The sequence below is a fragment of the Canis lupus genome, chromosome 6 (genome assembly GCF_003254725.2).
Source record: "Canis lupus dingo isolate Sandy chromosome 6, ASM325472v2, whole genome shotgun sequence".
In the NCBI taxonomy this organism is placed as follows: domain Eukaryota; kingdom Metazoa; phylum Chordata; class Mammalia; order Carnivora; family Canidae; genus Canis; species Canis lupus.
Window position 1 is genome coordinate 10365612 of NC_064248.1, and position 20152 is coordinate 10385763.

Below are 20152 nucleotides of genomic sequence, written 5' to 3' on the forward strand. Positions count from 1 at the left end.
TCACTGGGAACTGGAAGCAGATTCTAACTGACAAATAGGTTCATTAGGGAGAAACTTCATATAACCGCAGCAAGGAGGATACAGAAGATTTTCTGTTTAAGGTAAGAAACACTTGCCTTACCAAACTGGGGTTTTATGGCTTCTTCAAAATGCCAGAATAGCTAGTTACTCAGACCCTTCCAAATGTGCCTATGAAAAGACAGGAATAGAGTCTAGCTCTGCCACAGGCCACACAATAGCTGGCTAACATACATTAAGAGATGTCTGATGAATGATTACATCACATAGACTGAATCTACATCCCAGGAGATAAACTCTAGGCAAAATACCAATACCCAGGCTCATTGCTGCAGGCTTTAAAGGGGGAAAAATAAAACTATTTCTGGGTACAACATGGATGATGAGTCACATGTAAAGGGCAAAGCAAGCTGGAGACAGAATGATGAGCAGCAAGTTCCTAAATGCTTGGTTAGGATGCTCTTCATTCATGAGGAGTCAGTCACAGGCGCTGTATGACATACAGCGGTCTCCAAATTCCCACCGTTGGGGGCCTTCCTCTACTCATCAGGCTTTTCACACCAAGGGACAACCTGAAATCATCTCAAATCATGGTCATGAAAACCTTCCTATGGGATCCCAGTGTGTCCCATTCCCTAACCACATGCGCAGTGCACACAGCTTTCACCCAGAACAACCACACAAGGGAGGACAACTGCTACAATTATGAAGACTTTAGTCAGAAGGTAAGTTTGGCTGCAAAATATCAGATACACATTTCACTAATTCAGAGGATTCATTAGTAACTGCACATTTTAAAAGAAGGTTGTTTTACTTGCATCTTTGTGTGGCAATATATGCAAGCAAAGAAATCAGCATTTTATTACTGTAACGATCTAACAGATTATTTTGTTCCAATCATTTTTAAATGTGCTTTTTATCAACCGATGTCTAAATGTGTATACCTTCCTACACATGAAATGAAGGCATAATTTTCTCATGAACAAAGAGACCTTGTTACTCCCACCTGGCTAATAAGGTTCAAAAGCAGCTTTCCCTCAGAGCCCACCAGGACAGGTGAGCAGCTGTGGGATCCAGGCCAGCCACTGAATGGGCGGAACCCCAATGCAGTACTTGTCCACAGCATCTGCCAGAGTGTTTTTGTCATCATCAAAGCTCAAAAGCCACAGCACCTAAGACAGAAGAAAAATCCCAGAGGTGAATGAAACTTCTGAGGCCCTTCATCAAGTGACTTTCCTCCAACGTTAAAACAGCATATAGAATAGCCTTACTGGCAATGTGGGAAAATATGTCCAAAAGAACAAACAATATTGCTAAACTTAATGTATACAATATACAAAGGAAACCCCGAATGCAAATACAGTTCTTACCAAGATTAAACATTACTGCCAATCACTAACTGACCCAATCAGCCGCGAGCAGTGGTGAGTGACTCAAGAGCCTATCAATTTGTTAATTCACACTCACGACATCACCAAAACAAAATGGACTTTTGCTAAAAATCTGTGATGAACATCACCCTGGAATGAGGCGCCCACAAATGTCTGAAACAATTACATTGAGAAGTAGGTAAATATCTAGAGAACTTCTCTGTGTGTGTCACCACAGCTGGTGTGTGTTTCTGGAGTCGGCTTTAAATACTAGATGCTGATATTCATTCCCAATTTGGACATTCAGGGGCTCTAAGAAATCCAAACCTTTAATGCGACAAAACAGAAAAGCAGAATGGTCTATTTTTAAGTTTTTTACAAAGATTAATTCTGGGTTTGTTTTAAAGATTTTATTTGAGGGGGGGAGAGCATGAGTGGGGTGAGGGGCAGAGGAAGAAGCAGACTCCCCACTGAACTCCCCACTGATGCTGGGTTCAATCCCAGGACTTCAGGATCATGACCTAAACCGAAGGCAGATGCTTAACCGACTGAACCACTCAAGTGCCCCTAATTCTGGGTTTTATTTATGTTATTTCTTGAGAAAGAGAGGGCGCAACATGGAAGAAAGAATCACAGTTTTAAGCAGCATCTCTGGGCAGGTGCACATCTGCCACCAGCCCTGTCCTCCATGCTGTGCTGGGGCAACATGGGACAGAAATCCACCAAGCGTGACCATACCCTGCAGTGTCTCTAGAAATCATGTGATCCCATGTCACCTGCGACTAGAGCAGAGCAGCTCTAGGACTGTGTGCACCTCTCCTGCAAGTGAGAGGGGAGAATCTACCAGGTGTCAGGCGGGTAAGCTCTCCTGGCAGCCTAGTCAGTCTGTAGGAATCTGTGTCCAGGGTGAGGTCCCAAGAACACTGGACTTGACTCCCAGGACTGATGCCAGGCATGGTTTTGCTGCTTTAAAGTCCTGGGACTCCAGGTATGTTAGGCCTCAGTTTTCTTAGCTTTCTACTGAACTATGACAGACACTGAGAAGAGTAATGGGAATGGACAGTGTCACCACAAAATGTCTTACCTCCAGCATGGATGAGGAAAGAGCTGGCTTCCCGTGCAAACCTGTAGGCTACCAGACAGCCTTTGGTGAAAAGTAGTTATTTTGGCCTTACCTTGGCTAAGTATTTCCTTGACTTGCTCTCATTCTGATGTCGGCATGCATGCAGGTAACAGGTAATGGCAGACACCCCCAGATGTAGCTGCCGCTCCTTCACAAAGATGTTCTCCAGATAATCACCCCACATGGCCCAAGCTTTCACCAGCACATCATGCATTTGCACAGCTGCAGAAAATGCTTTGTTTGCTTCCTCAGATCTGTGAGAAGACAAAATCAAAACGATTTTTTTTTAGGTGAGCTTCATGTAACAAAGTCAGCCATATTAAAACGAGTAATTCAGTGGCATTTAGTACCTTAACACTGTCATACAACTGCCACTCTGTTGTGTGCCACAACACTGTTATTATCCCAAAAGAAGACCCCATAATGTGGAGCAGTCACTCTCCATCTTCCCCAATGTCTAGTCCCTGGGGACCAGCAGCCCACTTTCTGGCTCTATGGATTGACCTATTTTGCGTATCTCATAGAAACGGAATCGTGTATTACGTGACTTTTCATGCCTGGCTTCTCTCACTTAGCACAGATTTTTTGAGGTTCACCCATGCTGTAGCAGGTGTCAACACATTCCTTTTTTTTTTTTAAGATTTTATTTATTTATTCATGATAGACATAGAGAGAGAGGCAGAGGGAGAAGCAGGCTCCATGCCAGGAGCCCGAAGTGGGACTCGATCCCGGGACTCCAGGATTGCGCGCCTGGGCCAAAGGCAGGCACCAAACCGCTGAGCCACCCAGAGATCCCCAACACATTCCTTTTTACATCTGAATACTACTTTGTGTCTCTACACTGTGCTTTGCTTATCCATTCATTTGAGTTGTTTTGACATTTTGGCTACTGTGAACAGCGCTGCTACAAACATTCATGGGCAAGAACCTGCTTGGGCACCCGTTTTCAAGTCTTTTGGGTATATACCTAAGAGTGGAATTCCTGGGTCATAGGGGAATTCTGTGTTTAAGTTTTTGAGGAACTCATGAACTATTTCCCACAGTGGCTGCACCACATTACTATCTGCAAATAAGAGACAGCTTTACATCTTCCAACAACGTACAAGACATGAGAGAAATAGATACTCCTATCCCTCATGAATATAAATGCAAACCAAACCCAACAGCATATGAAAAGGATTATACACCATGATCAAGTAGCATTTATCACAGCAATGCAAGGTGTTGGGTCAACATATAAATAAATAAATAATAAACAAACAAACAAACAAAAAATAAAACAACCCATGTGATGCATCACATTAGCAGAAGGAAAAAAAACACACCATCATCTCAGCTGGTACAGGAAAAGCATTTGACGAAATCCAACACCCTTTCATGATAAACACATCCAACTAGTTATAGAAGGAAACTACTTTAACATAATAAAGGTCACACAGGAAAAGCCCACAGGTAACATCTTACTCAATTGTGAAGAACTAAAAGGTTTTCCTCTTTGACCAGGAACAACACAAGAACTTTCACCACTTCTATTGAACTTACTACCGGAAGTCCTGGGTAGAGCAATCAGGCAAAAAAAAAGTAAAAGCATCCAGATTGGAAAGGAAGATGTACAACTATCTCCACTTGCAGATGACATAATCTCATATACAGAAAACCCTAAAGATGACACACACACACACACACACACACACACACACACACACACACACACCAGAGCAAATAAACATTTGGCAAAGTTGAAAATTTAAGAGTAACATACAAAACTCAGGTGTATTTCTATACTTTAGCTATGTAGAATCTGGAAATAAAATTCACTAATATCAGTAGAAATAAAATATTTAGAAATACATTTAGCATAAGAAATACAAGACTTGTAATGCTAAAAAATGTAAAACACTATTAAGTGAAAACACTGTTAAATAAATATCATTTGTTTATGAGCTGGAAGATTTAACACTGTTATGATGGTAACACCAAATTCACCTATAGATTCACTGCGATCAATCACTCTAATTCCAAAGATCTCTTTTGCAGGAATGGAGAATCTAAAACTCATGTGGAAATGTCAGGGAAAGGACAAATACTCACCATTTGCTTCAATGTGGATGGAACTGGAGGGTATTATGTTGAGTGAAGTAAGTCAATCAGAGAAGGACAATCATCACATGGTTTCACTCATACAGGGAATATAAAAAATAGTGAAAGGGATCATAGGGGAAAGGAGAGAAAATGAGTGGGAAATATCAGAGAGGCTGACAGAACATGAGAGACTCCTAACTCAGGGAAACAAACAAGGGGTAGTGGAAAGGGAGGTGGGCGGGGGGATGGGGTGACTGGGTGACGGGCACGGAGGAGGGCACTGGGTGTTATACTATATATTGGCAAGTCGAACTCCAATAAAAAAATATACAAACAACAACAACAACAACAAAAAGGGAAATGTTAGGGATTTCAAACAGCCAAAACCATCCTGGAAATGAATAAAGTTGAAGAACGCTCCCCAATTCCAAATCTTACTGTAAAGCAACAGTAAGCAACTCTGTGTGGCCCCAGCATAAGGATGGATATACAGTAATGGAACAGAACTGAATGTCCAGAAACAAACCTTTACCTTTCTGGTCGGCTAACTTTCTAAAAGGCAGCCAAGGCCCTTCTATGGGAAAGAAGTCTTTTCAACAACTGGTGCTGGGACACAGATTATACACATGTGAAAGAATGTATTTGGACCACTATCTCCTGCCACATATAAAAATTAACTAAAAATGGTTAAAGACCTGACTGAAGAGCTAACCCTGTTAAGACTCTTCAAAGAACTCATAGGAATAAATCTTGTGATTTTAAGTTAAGTGATGGTGTCATAGCTAAAGACATGAGAAGTATGAGCAACCCAAGAAAACAGATACACTCAACTTCAAAATGAGAAGCTTTGTGCATTAAGGGCATAATCAGGAAAGTGAGAAGGCAGCCTCCAGAAAGCATGCAAATGTCTACAACCGTGTACCTCAGAGACACTTACATCCAAATGTCTCAGAATTAGAGCTGGGTGATAAAAAGCCAAATAATCCAACCTAGTCATGGACAAAGTTAACTGAACACGTTTCTGTCGAGAAGACAAACAAATGGCATAGAAAAAACACTCAACATCACTGATCAACAGGAAAATGACAATCAAAACCAGTGAGGCACCACTTCATACTCATGAGCACAGCTACAATCAGAAAAATGGGAAGCAACAACTGCTGGCAAAGATGTGGAGAAGCTAGAAACTCACAAACTCTGCTGGTGGGAGTGTGAAATGGTGCAGCCACTTGGAAAACCATCTTGCAGTTTCTCAAAAAGATAAAGAAATACCACATGACCAAGCAAATTCACCCCTATATGCCCCAGGCAAGTGAGAACAAACGCTCACACAAAACCTTGCACGTGAACGCTCACAGCCACCTTATAGTAATCACACGTGGAAATAGTCCAAATGTTCACTGATTGTTAATGCATAAATAAAACATATAGACACAGTGTGGAGTATTATTCACCCACAAAAAGGAACAAAGTACTAACACGGGCTATAGCACATGAAAACATGATGTTGAGTGAAGGCAGCCAGGCACAAAAGGCCAAAGGCTGTAGGATTCCATTTATTCAAAATGTTCAAAATAGGGCAGCCCGGGTGGCTCAGCGGTTTAGCACCGCCTTCAGCCCAGGGCCTGATCCTGGAGACCCGGGATCAAGTCCCAAGTCAGGCTCCCTGCATGGAGCCTGCTTCTCCCTCTGCCGCTCTCGCTTTCTCTGTTTCTCATGAATAAAAAAATCTTCAAAAAACAAAACAAAATGTTCAGAATAAGAACATCACAGAGATATAAAGATTAGTGGATGTCAGGGTACAAGGGAAGGAGAAAACAGGGAGTGACTGCTAACAGGTATATGGTTTCTTTTGAGGATAATGGAAATGTTTTAGAATTAGCAGGTGGTGATGGTTGTACAACACCATTAATGTGCTAAGCCCACTGAACTAACTGTACACTTCTGAATGGTGTATTTTAGGTCACGTGAATTTGAAATGTTAAAAAAAAATTTATCTTGACAAAATCACTTCCTTATTTAAAATAAGCTAAAAATGCAACCCCTTTTATTGAAATGTAAAAAGTGGGCTTTACAGCTCTACATATGGCAATAAGCAGCATCTTAATATATTTCATCAGTATCCTTTTTTTTTAATTTTTTTTTGATTTTTATTTATTTATGATAGTCACACAGAGAGAGAGAGAGAGGCAGAGACATAGGCAGAGGGAGAAGCAGGCTCCATGCATCGGGAGCCCGATATGGGATTCGATCCTGGGTCTCCAGGATCGCGCCCTGGGCCAAAGGCAGGTGCTAAACCGCTGCGCCACCCAGGGATCCCTCATCAGTATCCTTTTAACAAAATTTCATCTCATGTTCATTTCTCTAAAGCAGGGTTCTAGGACCTTTTTCTGTAATGGGCCAGACAGTAAATGGATTTCCGCTTTGTGGGCCAAACAATTTGTCACAGCTACTCCGTTCTGTGGCTATAGTGTGAAAGCAGCCATAGACAACATCAGTGAGAACGGGCGTGTTCCAAGACATCATTTACAAAAACCAGATGCTGGCCGAATTTGGCCTGCAGGTCAGAGCTGACTGACCCCGTTCTAAAATAAGAACTGTTTCCATAAAAGGAATCAAATCAACTCTAGTCCAAAATGTCATGCTGTGAAAATGGGGAAATGTATTTATGTTCTCAGCAGTTCTGTGTTTAAGCAATTCATTTCTAAAAAGTGTCTTTAAGTACTACACATCAAACTGGCTAATCAATCTGCTCTAAGTTACTATCTTCACAGAGACAGACTACCTGGAGAATTACCTCTGACAACTATCACTAAATCATACCGACTTTAAGCTGCAGCTTCACAATGACTTCAAGTTATAACTAAGTTGATGAATTTTTCTTCTCTTGTATAACATACATACTTGTTGATCTGAGCCAAGAACATTCCCTTCAGTGCGTAAAATTCAGCTGTCATCTCTTTTGTAAAGTATTTCAAATTTGTGGATTCAATAACTTCAAGACCCTGTTTAAAAAAAAAAAAGGAAAAAAGCTCTTGAAATTTCTAGACAGTGATGTTAAAACAGCATTAAAATATTTCTCTAGGTAGTAAGTCCTAAGGGTCATCGACAAGCAACTTAAGTTGAGAGCCAACTTGCTACCATGAACAGTTCTTGCCTGACAAGCATACTTCAACGGAATCACTAAATGCCACATTCGATTCTGATACCTTAAAGATACTTTCTTCCAAAGCTTTGTATGCCTAAGTCCGTTTCCCTGTTTTCATTAATATTCCTCTCAACATCATCAAAATCTACTTTTACATCCATAATCCTGCTGTTTTTCATTTTCTCTCCTTAAATATATTAACCAAGGACAAGGTGAAACAGAGACCATAAAGTGGACCTTCAACACTCAAGTGGTATCTTTTCCCTTTCTAGTTGTGAAGGGACTGTTTCCTGCTAATAATGCTGTGTTTATATAAAGTTCTGACCCTCCTTTCCTGCTTTCTGTACCAGGAGTTTCCATATGGGTACTTGTGCTCCACCAGACCTCCTCAGCAGAGGGGGAAGGCACCAGCTTCCGTTGTCACTCTACCTGCATACACTCGTTTTTCCCCATGACTCCCGCCAGCTGGAGGTAGCATTTGACTTGCTGTCGAATCTTCTGGAAGCAATCAACGATAGGGACGGTTGGAATAGTATGAATGCGACTTAGTATGTCCAGAGCTACGTTGACCAGTCCTTGTTTACGGGCGATCTTCCCATACTGGATGATCGCCGATGCAGATGCGTGAACCCCAAGCATGGCGTTGTTTGAACTTGGGTCATGCTGAGAACTGTTTTCATAGGCAGTTACAATAGCTAGAGAGCAAAGAAAAGAGCTATCAGTCCCTGCCAAACATTTCTCAAAGTGTTCCGCAATAAGGCTTGAATAAAAAATGAAAAACACGCACATGTGGCTTATGAAAACGGGAAACTCTGTGACAAACCTTCATTACTTTTCCTTGGGTTTTATACAAGGAAGATATTTTATATAAAAATAAGAGGTTAAGCAGCACTGCCTAACGGCTGAGCATTAGCATCATGGTTAACTAAATCAGAAAGGTGGCTCTGAAGAGGTGCCTGGCAGCTTGAAGGGAGGAGCAGAGAGGACCAGGCCACCTGGAGAAGGCTCCACAAGCCACTGTCAAGCAGCTCCTCCTCGGGGTGCCTCCACCATGAGCGCCACACCCTGGAGCTCAGATCCCACCGTCTATACTTCCAGTGGCAACTGTTCTCACCAGAGAAGCATTAGCAGGTGGGGAGAAGCTCCTCATCTCTCACTGCCCTCACCTTTACCCTCACCAGACCAACCACCACCTACCAAACCTGCCAGAAAATAGAACATCTGGTGAAAGAAAAAAACAAAAACGAAAAAAACAAAAACAAAAACAAAACAAAACAAAAAAACCCACAACAAAACCAAGACACGAAAGCAGAACAGTGGGATGTCTGGAAAATTACATGATGAATGCATGCTGGACCAGGTGGGTTTACCCTGGTAATGATGCTGCCTCCACATGAACACGCTGCTCCAGTGCGACAAGTCGTCAGACACGATGGGCAGCCTGTTCCTCCACGTCTTCACCACTGTCTTCATGTCATGCAGGCTGTTGTTCCTGCCCAGGTTGGTCGGCTGTAAGCCAGCATTTATTTGTGCGGCTTCTTGCAGTTCAATGATCTGCTGGGCTGCCTGAATGGGACCAGAAGGGATTCCACAGTGAGCATCAGGGTAAGAAGCAGATGAGGAAAATAAACCAGAGTCCATCAGCTATCTGGTGACTGTAAAGCTTTCACGACTCACTTATACTGAAGGAAACACTCGAGCTTGTCCAGATACCGCAAATCCACATTTTGTCTACTCCTCACCCTAAACTCTGCTCTTGTGATCCCTCCACTTTTAAAAGCTCAGCTGTGGGGCACCTGGGTGGCTCAGTGGTTGAGTGTCTGCCCTTGGCTCAGGTCGTGATCCCAGGGATCGAGTCCGCATCAGGCTCCCTATAGAGAGCCTGCTTCTCTCTCTGCCTGTCTCTCATGAATGAATAAAATCTTAAAAAGAAAAGAAAAGACAACAACAACAAAAAACTCAGCTCTGTGGCTACTGTGAGACAGGAGAGGGAGCACAGTGGTGCAGGCAGCACACTTTACTAACGGGTAGCTCCCCAAACTGTCTATTATTCCCTTTGCCATCAACTAAGCCAGGCTCTCCTACTGAAGGCTCAGGTCAGAACAGTCTGGTCCATTGGCCCTCAGGGTCTCCAGCCACACTTAAACCCCATGGTCATACTAAGCATCTCAAAACATGGTTTGGGCGATCCCTTTGGGCTGGCACATATGCTTTCTATCACGTCCCTCACGAGTCTGTCCCCTTTACACCCCAGATGAGCTGCTGGTTCCAAATGCCCTGGCCACAACTTTGAGCCCATCCCAAGTCTACCCACCCATAAGGTTCCACTCCCCTCCCACGGGGGTCTCTCCTTTCACTAAATCCCATGTTCACTCTCCACCCTACTGCATGGCACCGAATCAGTCTCCCTCGTTTTAAATTTTGCCTCCCTCGTTTTAAATTTTTAAATTTTGCCTCCTCCCTTTCCAGCTGGACACTCTTCTGGAGCAGAATCTCGGTTTTAAACTTATTAGAACCTCCTGAGCACAGCACCTAGATTTAGTACTTGCTGGCCTACTGACTGATCTTAACTGCAGACACTGCCTGCAAGAAGCTCCACTTTCCATCTGTGCCTTGAGTTCAGTTCATTACCTTCAGTTTTCTGCACACCTCTCTTGCCAAGAGCTTACTGAAAGCACAACAGTGCAGTATCTGTTTTACAACAGCTTCACTGAGATACAATTAAAACATCACTGAAATTCCCTTTATAGTGTACAATTCAGTAGTTTCTAGGATGTTCCCGAAGTCATATAATCTTCATCTGCGCATGGGAACGCCTACCTTATTCCCAAAAGTGGCCCTGGATCTGCCAGCAGCCTCTTCCCATCCTCTTTCCTGCCTCAGGGTGGGATCTGCATCATTTCTGCACATTTCCCCATCCTTGACACTCCTCACAGATGCAATACAGCATGCATCCCTCTGTGCCCACTTCTCCACTCAGTGTGTTGCTAAGGCTCACCCTTGCTGCAATGGGCCTTTGCCGAATGCCAGTCTGCTGCCTGGATCTGCCACTGTTTATTGATTCAACATGTGGTGGCCATCTGGGCAGTTTCCACATTTTGGCCATTATTGGATATTGCTGCCATGAACATCAGTGGACAAGTGTTTGTATGGTCATGTTTTAATTTCTCTAGGATCAAAACTGCTATCCTACAGGAATTCTGTACTTAGTATTTTAAGGAACTGTCAGAGTATTTCCAGTCTATTTTATAATCCCATCGGTTCCAATTTCTACACATCCTTACCAACTCTCATTATTGTCTTTATTCCAGCAGCGTAGGGGATAGGAGATATCTCACTGTGGTTTTAATTTGCATTTCCCTAAGGACTAATGATGAGCAATTTTTCCCACGCATATAAGCTCATATGTGTATCTCCTTTATAAATAAAATTGGTTTCTTTATCAAATTTGGGCAGTTTTCAGGCATGATTTCTTCCAATACTCCTTTTGGCCCCTCTTCTGGCTCCACTTCCTCTGGGACCCCCACTAAGTATACTGGTACGCTACTCTATCAAGGCTCTATTGTATGTAGAATGCAACCACTTAAGTCTATGCTCTGTTGGATTAGTGGCCAGCCAGGGAGCCAGAGATGTCAGTAAACGACCAGAACCACCAAGTTGCTCAGCATTTGCTAAGGGGCTATGTGCCTGCTGTGGCCTGCATTCAACACTCAGCTGGGCAATTTTCAGTTATGCCTTAGCCTTCACTTCCTGCTTATATGGATCCTCAAGGTCAGGCAGAGAGGTGGGAGAAGTACAATCTGTGCAGAGGAGCACTGTGTGCGAGGGGCTGTAGGAGAGACTGTGTCAGAGCCTGGCAAGTGAAGGTGGCCTGTGTGGCTGGAATGAACCATCAGAAACAGTGCAGATGATCCAGCAAGGAAGAGGCTAAGGCGCAGGCTATGCAACCGGCACTCTGCAGTCTCATGTTGCACAGTGGCATCACACTGATGGGGTATAATGGGCATTAAAGAAAATGCTTAGAGCAAAAATGAGAATCATCAAAATCACTTCTTAAATGTCCTCTGTCATTTACATACCATGGAAGCTCTAAAAATGAGACGCAACATTTTATTCCTCTATATTTTGACCCTGGCCTTTCTTTTACTGAGAACGAGTTTAAATGAGAGAGGACAAAATGAATGGAAGGATTTTCCTTCCTGCTGTCCAGCTCGGTTTATGGACCTACACCTGGACAGGAGATGGGCTGCAGCGACAGGCCCACAAGACTCCTCACCACAAGGGTGGTAAGCGTGCCTCACCCACCTGGAGAAGAGGTGTATGCACGTGGGACACCACATGGGGCAGCCGCCGCCACTCACGGATGGCCAAACTGCTTGCCATTTCCACCAGGCGCTCGATGAAGCTGAGCTGCTGCTCCTCAGGGTGGCAAATAGCCAGGTATCCACGGTACATGTTGACTTTCCAAGCCATCTCTTTGGGACAACTTACTTCCACCTGGTGGTGAAAGAACATCACATGGGAAGCAATGGGCAATTTTCCTCTCAATATGAAGGGTCAAAAATGCAAGCCAATTTTTTTATAGCCAATTATGCAAGGCAATAGACAGAAATTAAGCTATGAATAAATGCTTACTTTCTTTAGAAAAGTCATACATTTAGACTGCATTTTTCTGAATACTTTCCTTTTCCAAATACTAGTGAGTAGCCAATCTCTATAGGTTCTTTGCCTTAAGTCATCAGCAGTTCCAGAAAAGAGAGAAACCAATCAACCCTGTTGTGACAGGCCAGATTAACAATCACCACTTGGCTACAAAGTCAGTCAGCAAATTTCCAATGTATTAAACATATGTTCATCTCCACCCTGATAAATACAATTTGGAATTGTTTCCAATTCATATTGTTATCCTAGGACATCAATCCAATTTGTTCCACATTACAAGAAAGCAAAAGGCAACAATTCCGATTGATAAGAAGAGAACATTCATAAATTGGACTGTCATTCAAAAGCCACACTCTGTTACCTACTATAAAATCTCCCCCAGAGTTTTCACATCTTGATTTGTCAGTTCTATCATGAAGGAGAGCCCAGAGCTGTCACATTTCCTCTCCCTGGTTCTGACCCTGCCCCCACCCCCACCTGGCTCAGAGCCCATAAAGGTTCCATGTGCTCACCACTTCTGCCCTTGCAAGCTGTTTGCCTAACCTTTTAAAGAAAGCACTAGATGGGATGCCTGGATGGCTCATCAGTTGAGCAGCTGCTTTTGGTGCAGGGCATGATCCCAGAGCCCCAGGATCGAGTCTGGCATCGGGCCTCCTGCATGGACCTGTTTCTCCCTCTGCCTATGTCTCTGCCTCTCTCATGAATAAATAAAATCTTAAAAAAAAAAAAGATACTTGGGTATTTAAATGTGAAAAGAAAAAATAAATGTGAAAACATTGCTTATTTAAAAAAAAACTTCAAGCACTAGAACTCATCTCAGTTTATCAATCTCTAACAGTTATTTATAAACATAAGTGATAAAAATGAAGGTCTTTTCAAAAATAATCTCTGTGTGTAAGAACAAAGGGATATATCTGTTGAAGGTATTTTATAGAATTTGCTGTCACAAAATCAACGTAACATTCATTCTGAACAGCTTTCGGTAATGATAAAAAATCACACACATTTTAGTGCCAAAATACTATCTGCCTGAATGATATTAAGTATAATGACGATGATGGTGCCATCCTGCATTTATGTAACTCTTTGGCTTATTTTTTTGACTTTCTTTCTTTCTTTCTTTCTTTCTTTCTTTCTTTCTTTCTTTCTTTCTTTCTTTCTTTCTTTTTTTATTTTTTTTTTAATTTTTATTTATTTATGATAGTCACACAGAGAGAAAGAGAGAGAGGCAGAGACACAGGCAGAGGGAGAAGCAGGCTCCATGCACCAGGAGCCCGATGTGGGATTCGATCCCGGGTCTCCAGGATCGCGCCCTGGGCCAAAGGCAGGCACCAAACCGCTGCGCCACCCAGGGATCCCTCTTTCTTTTCTTTTCTTTTTTTTTCTTTCTTTCTTTTTCTTTCTTTCTTTCTTTCTTTCCTTTTTTTACATCTTACGTCTTTAAAGGACATTCACACTCATGGCCTCTCTTCTATCTCAATAATCCAACAATGAAGAAATTTAGGAAGACAAACTTGTCAAAACATCTGCTTCCAATGTGATCCTCTAAAATCATACCAATCTCACACTTTCTGGGCTTAAACACTATTCAAGATGGGCTTCTGTCAATCACCACATCTGTCTTCCATAACACTAAGAATAAAGGCATCTCCTATTTTCTGACCCCAAAACAAGCTACCCTCCATCAATTAAATCAAACCTAGAAACAACCATACTTCTTTAAGCAGTCCTGAAATCATAATGCACAGAACAAAATCAGAAGTAACCTGAGGGGGTTTTTCCTTAACATATCAGTAAATGAGTACATAATTTTGGACCATCTATTTGGACCAAGACTATCTGAATTTACTACAGACTACCCAGAATGTTTATTCATATACTTTGAGCTTTTTCTAATCAGTAAAAGCCTTACAATTTTTAGAAAATTAAGGGTTTCTGAAAGAAAAAAGTCATTTCTCAGCCCTACAGACAGCATGACGCTACATGAATCCAGCTAAGTGAAACCCTGGAAAGGGAGAAGAAAGGAAATGCCAGAGTGAGCTATAAAGATTTACTCAGCACAACCTTTATCAGAGCAAAGAAATAACAATCCATTATAAGTGCATTTTGTTACAAACAAGATATACATTTTACTGATGTGATTGGTTATCTCTGGCATAAACTCCCTGCATCAGATGAGCAGTTTCCAGATCCCAGCCCCAAATGCAAGCCTTGAGCTATCTCCACCCCCTGTGGTTCGCTTTCTCAGTTCTACCATCTTTTACATGTTCCAGGTTTGTTAAAAAGTGACATCAGTAATGACATAAACATGGTAGCCATGAGATTGGTTAAAATTTCAGGTTCATCATTTCAGAGACAGTAACTATAATCTCAGGATGTGTTTTACGAGAAGGGAACTCCATATTACGAGAAGGGAACAAACAAGTCCTGCTGGGTAAAAGGGCAGGTGAGAACAGGATGACACACTTCCTCCACCTCCACTCCAACCATGAATACCACATGGAAAAGGTAGAAAGATGAGGAGCAGAAGCAGGGAAAGGGGCTGAGGGGGAATATGAGGTAAGGGCCCAGATACAGGAAACGATAAAGAGCAACAGCAATGGCTGCCTCTGAAGACCGACTAAGGCAAAAATCATAACCTTTCATGGGGCTCAGATGACACAGAGCTGTGCTGTCCAAGACTGTGGCTTTTGGATTCCCCCTGGTGGGAAAAAGAGATCAGGGCTTTTGGGCTCACTCTCCCGCTGTGCACCGAATTCCTCTGGATGGAAGTGAATTTAAAAACTGTGGAACTCAAATTCATGACTCAGCTTCACTTATACTTCACTTCCACAGAACATGTTCTCAATACAACAATGCTTCATTCAGCAGATATCTGCCGACAGCAGCTACTAATCTACCAGGCCCGGTGCATGATTCACCCTTGCTGCGCTCACCTCCAGCAGCACTCTTGCACCAGTTCCACCACAACAAATGAATGCTTAATCTAACTCCCAAATTGCACAAATCTGGGAAGTGTTAAGAGAGAACTAAAAATAACGCTTGTTTCCCAAGAGCTATCTTTCACCTGCCAAACTGCTCAGCTTGTTCTAAGTGACGAGAACTCGCTAGAGATCCACGGTTTCATGAAAGGACCACACACAGCTGCAGAGATCATCATCTGACTCTGGGAGGGGCACCTGGTGGTTGGGAGGGTGTCTCACCTGCACCAATGCCTCCTTCATGGCCGTCCAGTTGGACACCCGCCAAGCACACTCCAGGACCAGGTAAGGGTTTATGTGACCTTTGGACTGGCCGTATTCCGTCAAGGCTTCCCACTGGTTCAGCTCCTTAGAGCACCTGGAAGACCAGGGATTCAAGAGCAATTCAATTACCAACACACAGAGTGTAAAGTGTAAGATTTTAAGTTGTTTACTGCCATTCTGCAGGGAAAAAAAAAAAATCCCCCCTACAGGGCAAAGGGTGGGCTGAAGTGAGCCCCCAGCTCTCTGAAATACACTGACCCCCTGGAACACCTAGAGCCGCCCACCACACAGCAAAGTCCAAAGTACCAGAGCTTGTGGGAAGGCAGAGATCGTTTGTTGTTTCTCCAATGGTCGCTTTTAATTAGTCACATATTTAATGCTGTTCTGAGATTGTTCTTTTCCTTCTAAGGAAAAGAAAATAGCAAAGCTCCCCTTTAACAGCACTCATTACTAGAAAATTTCAGACTTTTCTTCTACCAGTTTCCTTAACAGACTCCTGAGTACGTCAAGCACTTGGGCCTACCGAATCCAGTGGTCCTCCCACAGCTGGTATTCTGGAAAAATAGCAGGGGATGCATTACTCCTCTCATGCTCCTTCTTGGCTTTGTCCATTGCCTTTTCGTAAGATTCTTGTGCCTGAGGAAGTTAATAATGCTTTCAATTACTTAGGGCAAGCTGGAACTCAGGTCTGGGGGCAGCCTACATGGTTCTCTATAAGATCACTGCCACCTGAGGCTCTGCACATGTAGGCAACAGAGGCGTCACATAATCCCCCACAGGACAGACGGAGCCAACAGAGACTGCTGCGCCCCGGGGTACATCTCTCTGTCCTTCAGCAAGGACAGCAGAAGCCACAGCTCATGCCTGTGCTTCTGGTGTTTCTGTGGCTCAGTACCCCTACCATGGGACTGAGACCCATATCCTGGGATGGTAGCCACACTTCAATGAAGGACAAACATGAGGATTAAAGTTTAAACACTAACTACAATCTACCTGCCATTTCCAACAGGACCACTGACTGCAGATAAAATGCATCCACATTTAGCATCTAATGTTAAAAGGTTCAGGACTGAGTTTCAAAAATGTTCACGTCCTACACGTAGGTTTCTCTTAAACGGAAACTCCAATCAAAGGGTCTTTATATGTAAGATAAACGCTTGAAATAAACCAGTGACTTTATCTAGTATGAACCCTGACTTGAGAACATTAGAAACGACTTCTCGTCAAGTCCACGGCTTGGCCAGGGGACGGGCCTCTGGTGTCTACCTGCTCAAAGAACCCATGCTGCTCGTATGCAATGGCAGTCGCAGTCTCAGAGTACTTGCAGCGCTTCTGCCACAGCCCAGCCCACATATCTTCCTCTTGTAACAAGGAGTACAGTTCAGCAAGGGAGTCCAGTATCTCCTGAAAACAGAGCATGGTTTCTTAAGAGCTTGTGACAAAAACATTTTCTTCCCAATAAAGCAACTTCACTGTGCTGTAACTTAAAATCCCTGGGGAGAGGTTTACTAGAATGGGGAGGTCACCGGCCAAGACGACAGAGAGGCGGGGCTCACCTGCTGTGGTGGTGTTATGCTCTCCTGCTCATAAAATTCCGTTGTTTGTTTTGGCTTAATCTGAAGACTCAGACCTTTCTCAAAAGCCTGGTGCTCTAGCATTAACGTGGAGCGGAACCAAAGGTTGTGCGTCTTCCCCAAGTACTTCAGAACGCAGGGTCTGATGGGGATCGGGGGCACGCACTGGGACATGGCCTCCACAAAGCAGTTCAATGCGCTGGGCTGACAATCACGCTGCACCTGATGGCTGCCACTACACAAGAACGGGCTAATCTCACCGGCCAGAGCCTGAAACCAAAGAGCATGGCAACTGAAGTCTTTACTCTCTTATGTAGCATCTGACAGGATTTTGGAGAATTCACTTATCAGATTACAGTGAGCAGTTTCCTTGTCCTGTGAAGCTTAGAGTCCTTTCTTTCACAATATTTATCAAAACCTAAAACTACGTTTTCCAAAACGGGGTTTATTTATTTTTAGTTTTAAAGATTTTATTTATTTATTTATGAAAGACATGTATAGAGAGAGACGCAGAGACATATGCAGAGGGAGACGCAGACTTCCTGCGGGAAGCCCAATGTGGGACTCAATCCCACGCCCTGAATCAAAGGCAAATATGCTCAACTACTGACCCACCCAGGTGCCCCCTGAAACAGGATTTAAAATATATACTCACGTGTTGCTGTCTGTCAGACAAAATTTTCCACAATCTGGGAAAAAGCTGGACCCATGTCTTTTCTGCCAGTGTTGTTGAAATGTGACACAGCTGGACAAAAGCGCTGAGCAGTGCTCCCGTCTACAGAAACAACAAAGATTCATGTGGCCATGCGGGTGCTTCATATGTCCAAGCTCAGGACACTACTGTCTCATGCTTTATCAGACATTCCTCCACTTTCAAACGTTCACAGATTGAGCAAGTGTCATGTCAGAGCAAAAACACAGATTCTGAGCATCAGGAACCCATGGTGTGCTTAGCAGCTAGTGATATGCCTACATTTGTTTTTTTTTTGTTGTTGTTTTGTTTTGTTTTTTTATCTTTCAAGTATCTGAGAAGGGCAAATGCAAGGCTGGTGCAGATGTGCAAACGGGAGGCACAGAGATGCCACCAAAGCAGAGGCCACTGGAAACATGAAAGAGAAAAGAGGAGGAGCACATGCATAGGAGGTAAGTCACTGGCCAAAAAGTACAACTGTGAAGAACAAATCAGGAACTGAAAGAACTCAAGAGTCTGTGCAGCTGACCGTGGGCAAGAGTGGACAGTGAGCAGCCTGGCCTGGAACAGGATGCCTGCCCTGCACTGCAAGAGGGGTCAGGGTAGGAAACTCAGGGCCCAAAAACTAAACCAAATCCACAGATGCCTCTGGCTTTGTCCACACCTTTGCTGTTTCTGGAAGTCTGAATTAGCTGCCAATACTTCCTATAAACAGGCAGGTTTGCAGCTGGCTTGAAGCCTCCTGGGCCGGTGGAGCCCACCTCCTCACAGAGACAGGGCTCCAGTGATGGGGGGTCATAATTATGCTATCCTTACTTCAACAGCAAATCCAAGAAAGAAAATCACTCCCATATTCATATCTACCAAAAATGCAGAAAGCAAAGATGTAATACTTCAAAGAAAATGAGCGAAGACATTTAAGTAAAGAATGCTCCTTGCTGGTAACAGACTGCCCCGTGAGGAAGACCATGATAAAATGAGCCTGGATGACCTCACATGGGTGCTCCCTCCTCCTTTGCCACTATGTCAGCTGCCTCCTGGCTCCAGGTCAATTTAGCAGAGGCCAAAGCACTGAAGGGCCATACATGATCACAGACCTGCCAATAAAGACGCTTGTCTCGAGGGCAGATGGGGGATTCTATAGGTTCCTGGCTTGTTCTCATTCACACAATCCCATAGAGAGAGGTAAATATGTGGGTGCATGCTGTGGTGGCCCTACAACAGGGAGATTAGGGAGGGGACACTGGCTTCCACAGATGTCCCAAGGAATAAAATGGTCAATTCTGGGATCAAGATGCCCACAGCAGAAAAGAGAGCAAGTGTGCCTGGTTTCATGAAGGACCTGTCTGGATGCTTCTTAATCCCTCTAGACTTAGAAACAAACAGCCTGGAAGTGCCGACTGGCCCCTGACCACTTCACAGGTCAAGGAGCTTCGAGAATGAAAATGTCAGGGCTAAACTGACTTACAAAAATGCAGTGATTTAGAACCCTACCTTGCTCTAAAAAAAATGACTTCTATAAACACATGATATAGTAACATGAACACCATTCCCTCTGACTCCCAAGCCACCTGGCTGCTTTGCTGTTCTCTGTAGCACTCATCACCTGACACAGTACATATTGACTTTATTTCTGTTTATTACTTTCCCTACTACAACAAAGGCTCCATGAGGGCTGGCTCCTCTTGTCTATTTCATTCAGTTATCCAGTATTGCTAAAATGTACTCGGATTTCTACAACGAGCTGATCATTACACTCATGCCAAAGCAACGAGTAAGTCAGTATCTACATGGGGACTTATTGTGATGACTGTTAGCCAAGAGAGACCTTTAGGTTTGGGGGCATAGATCCTCCATCCCTCCTCCTGACAGTGATGACAAGAGGGACAGGGGCCTGGTAAAGTCTTCAGTCTGTAAATGAGAAAACCTTCCATCTACACGTTAAGAATGCTGATTTCTGTCCCATGCACCAGAAGACCAAGTGTTATATGTTTATCAACACATAAATAATTACTCAGATATAAAAGCTCAAAGGTTGATTTAATACATAAAATCAGGGTACGTTACCAGAGAAATTACATGTTGAAACTATTTGTGAGAAGTAGTTTCTAATTTTTTTTTCACCTAGGCTCATGATATGAACAGAATCATCACTGTTTCTTTGTAATACTCCTCTAAATGAACTTGGCATATGGAACCTTAACTGATTCTCCTAGTTTTTCTTGTTTAAAGATTTTTA

General features: G+C 43.3%; 1 protein-coding gene across 1 annotated transcript in view; it reads right to left on the minus strand.

The window, feature by feature from the left end:
* The window catches only part of LOC112646058 (transformation/transcription domain associated protein), a 114290-nt gene that overhangs the window by 18739 nt on the left and 75399 nt on the right, over window positions 1-20152 (minus strand). Inside the window, 12 exon segments of the mRNA XM_035717825.2 lie at window positions 1025-1069; window positions 1071-1190; window positions 2564-2765; window positions 7498-7598; window positions 8171-8436; window positions 9112-9307; window positions 12047-12238; window positions 15607-15742; window positions 16172-16284; window positions 16915-17052; window positions 17205-17492; window positions 17878-17997. Coding sequence (XP_035573718.1) covers window positions 1025-1069; window positions 1071-1190; window positions 2564-2765; window positions 7498-7598; window positions 8171-8436; window positions 9112-9307; window positions 12047-12238; window positions 15607-15742; window positions 16172-16284; window positions 16915-17052; window positions 17205-17492; window positions 17878-17997 — 1917 coding nt within the window.